Source organism: Micropterus dolomieu, linkage group LG11 (genome assembly GCF_021292245.1).
Source record: "Micropterus dolomieu isolate WLL.071019.BEF.003 ecotype Adirondacks linkage group LG11, ASM2129224v1, whole genome shotgun sequence".
Classification (NCBI taxonomy): Eukaryota; Metazoa; Chordata; class Actinopteri; order Centrarchiformes; family Centrarchidae; genus Micropterus; species Micropterus dolomieu.
The window spans coordinates 1,958,711-1,970,525 of NC_060160.1; the positions used below are offsets into that span (position 1 = coordinate 1,958,711).

The 11,815-nt window shown below is 43.3% G+C and overlaps 2 protein-coding genes across 6 annotated transcripts in view; both read right to left on the reverse strand.

The window, feature by feature from the left end:
• kcnh5b (potassium voltage-gated channel, subfamily H (eag-related), member 5b) overlaps window positions 1–11,815 on the reverse strand; it is a 1,142,829-nt gene that overhangs the window by 333,863 nt on the left and 797,151 nt on the right. The gene's annotated exons all lie outside the window — the stretch shown is intronic.
• The window catches only part of syt16 (synaptotagmin XVI), a 58,708-nt gene that overhangs the window by 7,571 nt on the left and 39,322 nt on the right, over window positions 1–11,815 (reverse strand). For all 5 annotated transcript variants that reach the window (XM_046062572.1, XM_046062571.1, XM_046062575.1 and 2 more), the window contains 2 exons: window positions 9,729–9,947; window positions 4,219–4,463 (listed from right to left, as the gene is read on the reverse strand). In XM_046062572.1, the coding sequence (XP_045918528.1) occupies window positions 4,219–4,463; window positions 9,729–9,947 (464 nt within the window). The remainder of the gene's footprint in view (window positions 1–4,218; window positions 4,464–9,728; window positions 9,948–11,815) is intronic.

The window sequence follows — 11,815 nt, forward strand, 5'->3', positions numbered from 1 at the left end:
TGTGTGTGTGTGTGTGTGTGGGAGGTGTTTGCTGCACAGATGCTCCCAATTTCAAAGTGTGATTCGGTGACTGAGAGGTTGTTAGATTCTACATCTCCTCTCTCCTGCTTTCACAAATACAAACACAATCCACATAAGTAGATGCATGCACGTATTTATACATACTTTGTTTACACACACACACACACACACAGATTATTATTCATGAGCTTCTGTTTGTTAGCCAACGCAGCGCGGAGAGCACAGGAAATATCAACTATTTATACGAAACCTCGAGGCCTCAGTGGGCCGTGTTTGGTTTTTTTCTTCCAACCTGAGAGGAATAACCTGCCAGAGTGACAAACCTCTCACAGCTGAATGATGATGATACCTCTGCCAAGCATGATGGGTAACAGCAGGGATGCGGCCAGCTCACGGACCCCGTTAAGTAATCCCTCCCTTGTTTTTTTAGTGATTATTGAGAAGTGAGAAATGTGGAAGTTTTCTCGATATATTGTCATAAAATTTTTGAGGTCTCAGGTTGTGGTAATGTGTGCACACATATATAAAAAATAGATGTAAAATCGCTGCTAATGACTTCTGAAAAGGCCCTAAAACATCTCTCTAGGGATCCTTTCAACAATGCTCTCAGACACTCTCAGAAACAAGCACTTCTAGTGGACATACTTTGACAGGGGCAGCTCCGTGGCTGCCGCCTGAGGCGAATATTTCGGTGAATTAAGGGTACATTTTCACCAAACTACAGTCTTGATTGTTGGAACAGTGAGTGAGTTAATTTTAGTCCCTGTCCTGTTTAAAGGAAGTGTGTTTTATGATGGTAAAACTATTTTCTCAATGAAGTCTGGTGGGACATGGCAGTGAATGTCGCATACAGCTCCTTTAAGTAAAAACATCAGCTTCCTTTCTGGTTATACTGATTTAAGCGATGAGGTCCATCATGAAGACACAATTTCCTGCCAAAGTTTGAACACTGGTTTTTGCTGATGACAGATTACTGTATGTGTTTTCTCCTCACTGGGATGAAGTGGGCGAGCAATTGTTGGAAAACGCTGATATTACCAATCAGAATTTAACAATGTAAGAATCAGAATCTGATGACAGGTGTTTGCTTGTGCTTTGCAGACCTCTGAATCGACGCCTCCACCAGACCTGGTGTAGCTGCCACCGACAGCTGTCAAACAATCAGAGCTTTGTAGCCGAGATTAAGAACAGAAACGTCATCTTTCTAACATCGCCAGCTCGCTACATCTCTGACAAATAGTGACAGGAAAGTCGAAACAAGTGTGTCTGAAATGGACGCTGCTGGACACGTTTTTTGCCTCACAGAAAAGGCAACGCCGACAATTATTTTATCACATGCTAATAAAGTTTTTATTATCATCATTGTTTTGAAAGTCCCTTGCTCAACGGCTCTGAATACACATGCAGTCATCAGCAGCGTGTGGGAGAAGAAGATAAACAAAAACAAGACAAGCGATCAATATTATATATATTATTATATGTCATGTGAAGTTCATCGCTCTCTGGCTGCTAACTTCTCTCATCCTCCACCGTGTTGTTGTTTTCGTTAGGTTGCTGCCTTCAAAATAAAAGCGCATAAGCCGTCTGTCGGAGCTAGATCAAATGAATGACGTGTATTTGATATTATTTGATCATTTTTCACAAGTATTATCCTGTTTGAAATAAATAAACTGTTTGACAGTAGTTTCAGTTTTGTGCTAAAAGAATTAAAGGCCTGTCTCAAATAAATCCAGGGTCAATAAAAGTCCAGGCTATTATTCAAAGTTTTACGGTTCTTACTTTTAATACCGAGTAGTATTACTATATAGTATTACTTTTTTAAGGTAAGTAAAGTAAAATATAACTTATTACAATTCCTTAGTAAATTCCCCAACACTGTCTACAAAACCTTTAAAAGCATCACTAGAGAGTTGTCACAGTCAGTGCCCTGGCTCTGGGGTTTTAATGTTGTTTTCACATGTTTCGCTTCCCTTTTGCCTGTCTGTGTGTCTGTGTGTGTGTTTTGGGCGTGACAGAAATCAACACACCTTGTTGAGCTGCACGCCGGGTTTCAATCCTCTCATCAACCCATGGCACAAACACCCCAGGCTTCCTGTGATTGGTGCCAGATTGTTTCTCACCGCTTCATGGTTGAGCACTTGAGGCCAGCTCTAGCTTGTAGCCTCCGGTGTTTCTAGCATCGCCTTTTGCTAGTCTTGTGAGTAACCTTCATTGTGCTACCATACCGCTTTGGACCTCGTCAGCTCCAACCCGCCTGCTCGCACCAAGCCTAACCTGCCTTCACCACCATTGCACATTTTATTAATAAAGCCTGTTAACTTTTTAATCTTGTGCTCTTTGTTTGCACCTGGGTCCGCCCAATACCAGCCATAACAGCATATAAACAACCGCCATTTTCCTTCTGTGCACTTCCCATGTCTGAACGTGGTCATTTTGATGGTGAATGGTTTTCTGGTATTAGTCAGCCCGGTCAGGAGAGATTTCTTGCTGTAGTGCTTTCAGCACCTTAAACTCAAATAAATCCTGCAGCCACAAGACTGCAAGGGTTATCGTGACCACTTCAAATAAACTGCGCCCAGTTTTTTAATTAAACAGTTTTTGCCAGAATCCGGAACATTGCAATGACATGATGTGCTCCTTAGACCGCTGACCCGACAGGGACGCCACAGGTCGTTTATGAGTGCTCCATCTTCGGGTAGCACAAAAAGTAAGTAACGTTATAACTGCAGCAGACAGATAATGACTTCATATGTTTTTCTGTTGAGGAGGCTGACACATGAAACCATCGGAGACTGACTTTAATGAGCGAGCAAGCCAGTTATCCACAAAGGATCCAAATATCAACGAGGTACGTCGCTGTCAGAAACAGCTCTCCGTGTTGAATCAGTGACTGAATATTTCAACCTTCATGAAGGTGGTAGGATTATTGCAGGACTGCATAAGTTTTAGCTCAGTGTACCCAATAAACTGGCAGCTGTATCTGCTTATAGGCCTCATAGAAACGTGCCAAACTTGTATATTTAAGAGTAAGTTAGTGGAGTTCAAATACCATGTCCAGCCAACAATAACCAGGACAAACTTTCTTCCATGTTGATGCAAATATGAATATAGTGACATGAAAAATAATTTGAGCTACGGAGGCATTTACACATCCTTTCAGCTGCTGGTCTTACTGTGTTGAATGCTCTCAGTGGCCTTAATAGGTGCACCTTTACAATCTAATGCAGTTCAACACTACAGCTGTGCCATTATTTAATTAAATTTACACATATGAGCATAAATGTGTAAATTTAATTAAATGAGGTTAAAATTAAAGGGTGTTTTACTGAACTACATTGTGTTGGATATGAGGATTTTTTTGTCCTCCCTATTTACATAATGTACATTACTGGGCCAGAATATCAGAAACTCTTCTAAATATAATGCAGCTCAGTACAAAACCAACAGCACCAATTATGACCTCAGTGATAAAACATGTACGTGAATGAACACTTCTATGTATGTCTGTGTAAATAAATCCTGGCTTTTCATGGCTGAGCTGGTGTATTTATTACATTTGATTGTATAGGTGTACCTAATAAAGTCAAGGTTTTCCCTGTTGCTCCTCTGTGTGGTTGAGTGTGGTCACCCCCATAGACTGTATGGGTCACCGTAACCACTGGGCTAGCCCGCCACCTAAACTACAACAAATCTCCACAGTGATGACCAAAATAACGCATACTTTATAATTTGAGAAAAGTCTGCACATTTAAATCTTGTAGATTGAAATGCTGCCTTAAAATACAGAGAATTAACACAGAATTATTTGCAGCCTAAAAGTGTGCAGACATTTTTACTTTTTTACGCCCCCCTCAAAGCCCAGTATCTTCTGATTGGCCAAGACCTGAAGCATGTTACCAGGCTGTTGTTGTTGCTGGACGGTAAAGTAAAACAGAGTGTTGCTGGGCGGAGCAGATGACCATATATGTAGAACCAGCTCTGCCTGTATTACAGAGCTATTGGTAGAAAAAACAGTTCAAAACAGAGAGTTCAGAACAGGAGGAAATCTGAGGTTTTTGCTAACCGGAATTTCTTTTTAAACACTTTAACCTCATTATTTGAAGGTTCGGCCATGTTTAACATGAACATCCAACTTTTGAACATTGCAGATAAGTCAAAATGTGGAAAAGGTCTCGTTTAAATGTCAGGTTGCAGTACCTCGGGGCTCCAGGTGGAGGAGCTGTCTGTGGCGTCATTTTTGTCGACACCTACGGCATTTTCGGCGTCCTCGCTGCCGTCTGCGGCCAGGCGGTGCGTGCTGGGGGTGGGGCTGTCCCTGGCGCCCAACGACCCCTCGAGTCCATCAGGTTTGCCCACAGCGAGCGCAGCAGACGCCCTCTCGCTCTCTTCTACCGCTGCAGAGAGCGGGTCCTGGAAACCTTGCCGGCTCTGAGCCTCCATTTCTGCAGGAGGAAGTTAACAGTGTAGGAAAATCAGCATCAGGCCCTCTGGTAGTCAGATTTAAATCTGTGGGTGTGAGGAAAGTAGTTTAGTTTTACCTGAACCAATCAATGTGAGGAAGGTGTGCGTTGGGACAGTGTATGTCGAGCAGCCTCAGCTACCTTGATTACTTCTTAAATGATTTTGACACAACATATAAAAGGTTGACTAAATATTGTGTTGGCTGAATTTGACAAGATACAAACTCACATGGGCTTTTAAATCTCTGGACGGAGAGATGTGTTCAGACCACAGACTGTAAGAAACAAGTGGCCGTAGCCACCGTGACGTCACTCGTTGGTTTGGGGTCTGCCTTTTTGAAGCTTCAAGTTTGCCATTTTGGCCTTCGCCATGTTGGTTGTTTGGAAAAATGTACTCTTAATAATCTTTTATACAGTGCAGTGAATACCAGTCGCCTCTTTCCTGACTGACATCCCCTGCTTTCTGGTCTATTTTCCTCTAAATGGGTCCATAATTTACTAAATGAACATCATGCTGTGTTGAAGAAGACTTCAAACTAACAATTGAGACCATAAACTCATTAGGAAAAGGTTTGCTGAGGTACTAAATCATCTGAGAAGTAGCTTCATTTTTTCTAAGACTTCTATAAAATCACACTTCTTTTTGCGGCCAGAGGAGTCGCCCCCTGCTGGTCATTAGAAAGACTGTAGGTCCGCATTGGATTCACTTCTGACCCAGAGGTTCTTCCTTGTTTCCTTTAACTTTATTTAATCTTGAGAAGATGACAAACGTATCCCTTGACAGCAGAAACGCGATTGTCTCCTCTGGCATATTTCCTGATTGAGTCCAGGAGGTCTAAAAGGAGCCACCTAAACCTTGCTTGTGAGCGCTGTGTGTTAACAGAGGTGATATTGTGTAATCTGTCAAACTTTGGCCTTTTCCTTCGACAGAAACACTCCGAGAACAGGCCGTACCTCAGACCAATCAATAGCAATTATCTCCAATTCACCATCATTAAGGTCGGCCTGACTCTTACATCAGTGGCTGCATAGAGTGACCATGGAAACAGACCAAGGTGAGTCATCAGCCTGTGTGTGTGTTATCGTTTCATTTGTGGCTTATGTCACTGCAACGCTCACATGTTGGTTAAAGACAGAAAACAGAGTCAGAGTGACCCCCGACCAAACAACGCCAACAACCAGCTGCTCTTTTAAAAAGAAGGCAGGAACGTTTAACTTTGTCTTAACATTTGTCTGTGAAGATTCTCAGTCATCCAGGTCATAGTTATCCAAAGAAGGTTAAAGTCAAGGGCAACTGGACTTAGTTGAAGATACTGGAAGACGTTTCGTCCCTCATCCAAAGGACTTCTTCAGTTCTGACTGACTGGTAGGGAAACTCAGCTATTTAACCTCAGTGGGGTCGTTTGCCAGGATGTTGTAACGTTGTTATGGTCGTTAGGACTACCCGTTTAACTTTGTCTTAACATTTGTTTTTTTGCTCGCTGTGGCGAAATATTTCAGTGATGCTATTTGCTTAGCAAGTTAGCTGCATTGCAACTACCTCTGAGGCCAAGCTCTTGTCACAAGAAATCATATTTAACTGTTCACCACACAGCGTCATTTGAGTTCATTAATAAGCTCAAGTCCCTCCCACGGCGAGAGACAACTAATGTTTTGATCCTGTTTGAATCGGCCCAGAATTACACACATGACGTTTGTCAATTTAAAAGATAATTTTGCCTGTTAAAAAAGTTGCAGTTTGTCGTAAAATAGTAAAGTAACGTTTTTATGTGAAACCGGCGTTGTCTGTAGTAGCCTACTCCAACAAATAAGAAGAAACTCAACACAGCGGAACATAGAAACCCCACAGCCAACTGGCGTTTTGGCGTTGTAATTGCAGAGTGTAGTGAAGTAAAAATGCTCATGACAGCACGTAGTAGGGCTGAACGATCGTTTTCAAATCGAAATTGTAATTTGAAAGAACGCGATTAGCTAATCGCGAAGACGGCGATTAAAATATAGGTTACTTACACAGGGCATCTGACGCGTTTTAAACAGTCATGCAGTTACAGATTCATGCTGTTGTCATCCTTGTGTGACAGATCTGCTCGCCAATCGCGCCTCCTGTTACAGTCCTACTCATTTACATTTATTCATTTATCTGACGCTTTTATCCAAAGCGACTTACAATTGCTATACATGTCAGAGGTCGCACGCCTCTGGAGCAACGAGGGGTTAAGTGCCTTGCTCAGGGACACATACGTGGATGTCTCACAGTGAGGAGTTGAACCCGGGTATCACCACGCCATACTCACCAATCAGAGTGGGCACAGGGCGTGTACATTTTACATCAACAAACAAAACTAGAGGATAACCGACACAGTCAGTTTTGTCCGGCGTCAGCTCACACTGGAGTGTTTCAGCAGCGGAGCGTTTAGCCTGCACGTTGTTGACATGTTGTTTATTTGTCATTATGTGTGCTTCAACTACGAACTTCTGTGAGCCCGCTCTAACATTACATATCCATATGGAGCATTTCAGAATAAGAGCCTTTTGCCTGTCAGATTTTGCTCATTTGTCCTTGATTTTAAAATATCACGAATCGAATCGTAATCCTAACATCTGGCAGAAAAATCGTTCAGCCGTAGCACGTAGCATAAGATTTCAGCTATGGCGTGGACTTGACGCATAAGTATAAATTGGCCTTAAAGGCCCCAGTATACTTGATCAGAAGTCAAACAGCTTTGAATGCGGAGGAGGGGGCTGTGCGACTTAGTTTTCTGTATAGGTTTGTGTTAATGTGTTGCTCTTTTAATGTATTCATGTTTTAACATGTAAGAGTGTGTGAAGCAGGACAATCTGCTCTGACTGGTTTGGTGGGAAAATACCACCACCATAGAGGAGAGTGCTGCATGACTCAGACTCAGACGGTAATCCAGATTATGTTTTGCTGGATGCTGGGATTAACATTAATCACAATTTTTAGGAAGAACATTTTAGGAACTAGATGAAATACAGATGAGATACTAGATGAAATACAACCCTATAACGTGTCATGTGTCAAGTGTGATCACGTCTTCTGTATCCCCGGTTCTTTATACATTTTCTTCAGCCTTATTAATTAGTTTACAAACTTCACAAATAAGATCTTCTGACAAAAAGACGTTACCTGATTTAACAGTGAAGAAGAAATAAAAATCTCCTGGTTTCATATGCCTTCTCACCCCCCCAGATCATTCTTAAAACACCAGAAACCAACTGACTACAAACCTAATTAATGCCGTTGTCTCTCCACACTCATCCAGCCACAGCGGTCCAATCACACTGAGCCTCCCTGAGCTCTTTACAGCCTCTAATCTGCAGTAAAAACATTATTTGGGGCCCTTTGGCTCATTGACGCTGCGATGGATTAGCAGTGGATCTAGCTTGACGGAGGTAAACTGATGCGATCCGCTCTCCCTGACGCCGCTCACATAAAGTCTAATTCAGTTTCTTACTGCACACAAGTTCGATCAGATCTCAGTCAGTCTGAGATTCACCAGGTCGAAAGTGGTTGTGATGCACTTTTTCTGCTCAATATGAAATTAACATCAGTAAATTCTTTGCTGATAGATTAGCCACAAGCATCTTTATAAGTTCAAGGATCTTTGCTGCTGCTTTATTTTCTACACCCGGCTGAAACTCAGGGATTGAACCACTGATCTTCTGATTAACGGGCAACCCGCTGTACTGCCTGAGCCGCAGCTGCCTTTTATACAAAACTCCCAGTTTTCCACAAACCTTTTATAGAAACTCCCATATTTACTGGGAGAAATGCCTCATGCCACGACCTGAGGACAACAAGTGGAAACACAGAATAGACTCAAATATAATAATTGTTCTGACAAATTTTCAAATTATTATTGTTTTTTAATCTCACATTTGACACAGATTTTTTTTGTCTATTAATATACACATCACACACTTTTACTGTTTTATTTACTTTATTTTGAATAAATATGTTTTTATTATTATATATTTTTGTATTTATAATTTTTTTTATAGTGATTAATTAACTGTATAAAATGAATTGTTCTTTTGTAATGTATTTGTAGCTTTGGCAATATTGTTGTTTTACATTTATGCCAATAAAGCTAGATTGAATTGAATTACAAAGCAACTTGCGAGGTCAACTAGGGGTCAGGTGTCTTGCGCAGGTTCACCCCTTAATGACCAATGAAATAGTTGGCAATTAATCTATTAATCGTCTAAACCTTTCAGCTGTACTTGTGTAAACTGCTGGATAGTTTAATCAATTCCAGTAGCACCTACAGTGAGTACTCGTGCATGCATTTATTCCAAATCGTTCAAGAACTGCATTCAATTTATTTTTGGTATGCCTTGGATAGGCGTTGTAGGTGAATTTTACAGGAATGGTAAGAGGTTCATTTATTACAAAACATCATATTTTATAAACTATTTGTATGTTTTGTGTACAAACATCTGATCAATGTTATAAAGTTAAAAGCCCAATATTTATCTTAGAAATTTAGTGGAATAGAAGTAGAAAATGGTGCCACAAATTTGTAAAACGTATAGTGTTTTAAAGGATAATTACGGCCGTGTTTTCGTATATTTTGGTGTTGAAATGACTTGTTGGTCCAAAGAGTTTGTGCAGTAGATGCTTCAGCTGGCAGCTCAACCGGCTGCAGTGGCTGGAACGTATTCCTTCGGGCCAAAAATTGCTTCTTTCTCGCCCAAGGACAGCTCTCGCTCTGATACCTCATGAGAGGCGAGTTGTTGCAGGAAATGAGGCAGAGGGGTTTGTTGTGTAAGCAGAGGAGCCGCTAGCAAGACCTATTTCCTTACGTTTCTCCAACACAACAAACTCCTCTCTCTAACTCTGACTCGTGTTTCAAACGTCGTCTTCTTGCAACAACTGTCACAAGATTTCAGAGCGAGGACTTTCCTTGAGCTCGGTTTCCTTTTAAAAACAAAGGGCGTCACCAGGAGTCACTTGTAGGGATCCTTTCCGTGATGTTGTCACCTGGTGTAAGAGTCTGAGCCTGTCGCTGGCAAAAAGAAGCCCTTTCTGGGGACGCCATTTTGACAAAAGGAATAGGTTGCAGCCACTGCAGCCGGTTCAGCTGCCGGCTGAAGCATCTACTGCACGGATTCCAAAACTCTCTGGACCTACGAGTCATTTCAACACTATAATATGTGAAAATAGTGCCCATGTTTAAAAATACAGAAACTGTCCTTTAAGAAAGACAAAGACAAACACCACACCTTCGCAGTCCGACGGCTCTGTGCTGCCCTCCTCCTGGTCCGACAGTCGGTTGAATTTATGGCGTCGGCTCAAAGCCAGCTGAGTCTGCTCGCCGGCGTCAGCTGCCGGGGTACGAAAACTCTGCGAACGCGACACTGAGATCTCAAACTGCTTCAGGACCTCGTCTTCACTGTCAGAGGAGCTGCTGGCATCATCTTCATCGTCACCGTAGCTGTTCACTGGAGGGAGGAGAAACATAGGGAGACGAGGAAGTGACAAAGAGGAAAAGCTGGGAGAGTAAGAAAAGAAAAGAGGAGAGGAAGGGAAGGAGGAAACAAGGAAGAAAAGAGAGGATAGGAAGAAAGGGAAGGAGAGGAGGAAACAAGGAAGACGAGGGGGAGAAAGGAGAGGAGAGGAGGAAACAAGGAAGAGAGGACAGGAGAGGAAGAAAGGGAAGGAGAGGAGGAAACAAGGAAGAAAGGAGAGGAGAGGGAAAAAAGGGGATGAGAGGCGGAAACAAGGAGGAATGGAGAGGAGAGGAGAGGAAGGGAAGGAGATGTGGAAACAAGGATAAAAGGAAACAAGGAAACAAGGAAGAAAGGAGAGGAGATGAGAAAAAGGGAAGGAGATGTGGAAACAAGGATAAAGGAAAGGAGGAAATAAGGAAGAAAGGAGAGGAGATAAGAAAAAGGGAAGGAGATGTGGAAACAAGGATAAAAGGAAACAAGGAAACAAGGAAGAAAGGAGAGGAGAGGAAAAAAGGAAGGAGAGGAGGAAACAAGGAAGAGAGGAGAGGAGAGGAAGAAAGAGGAGGAGAGGTGGAAACAAGGAGGAATGGAGAGGAGAGGAAGGGAAGGAGATGAGGAAACAAGGAAGAAAGGAGAGAGGAGGAAGGGAAGGAGATGTGGAAACAAGGATAAAAGGAGAGGAGGAAACAAGGAGGAAAGGAGATCTAGATTGAAAGTAAGCATAAAAACACTTTTGGCCCTTTAGAACTGATAACAGTTAACCTCGAGATTGAATTTGTGATTGGACCAAGACCACCTCCTGTACAGGGTCTTAGAGGGTTGTTCTGGTCCACTCTCTGAGACCACCTCCTGTACAGGGTCTTAGAGGGTTGTTCTGGTCCTCTCTCTGAGACCACCTCCTGTACAGGGTCTTAGAGGGTTGTTCTGTGATTGGACCAAGACCACCTCCTGTACAGGGTCTTAGAGGGTTGTTCTGGTCCACTCTCTGAGACCACCTCCTGTACAGGGTCTTAGAGGGTTGTTCTGGTCCACTCTCTGAGACCACCTCCTGTACAGGGTCTTAGAGGGTTGTTCTGGTCCTCACTCTGAGACCACCTCCTGTACAGGGTCTTAGAGGGTTGATCTGGTCCACTCTCTGAGACCACCTCCTGTACAGGGTCTTAGAGGGTTGTTCTGGTCCACTCTCTGAGACCACCTCCTGTACAGGGTCTTAGAGGGTTGTTCTGGTCCTCACTCTGAGACCACCTCCTGTACAGGGTCTTAGAGGGTTGATCTGGTCCACTCTCTGAGACCACCTCCTGTACAGGGTCTTAGAGGGTTGTTCTGGTCCACTCTCTGAGACCACCTCCTGTACAGGGTCTTAGAGGGTTGTTCTGGTCCTCACTCTGAGACCACCTCCTGTACAGGGTCTTAGAGGGTTGATCTGGTCCACTCTCTGAGACCACCTCCTGTACAGGGTCTTAGAGGGTTGTTCTGGTCCACTCTCTGAGACCACCTCCTGTACAGGGTCTTAGAGGGTTGTTCTGGTCCTCACTCTGAGACCACCTCCTGTACAGGGTCTTAGAGGGTTGATCTGGTCCACTCTCTGAGACCACCTCCTGTACAGGGTCTTAGAGGGTTGTTCTGGTCCACTCTCTGAGACCACCTCCTGTACAGGGTCTTAGAGGGTTGTTCTGGTCCTCACTCTGAGACCACCTCCTGTACAGGGTCTTAGAGGGTTGATCTGGTCCACTCTCTGAGACCACCTCCTGTACAGGGTCTTAGAGGGTTGTTCTGGTCCACTCTCTGAGACCACCTCCTGTACAGGGTCTTAGAGGGTTGTTCTGGTCCTCACTCTGAGACCACCTCCTGTACAGGGT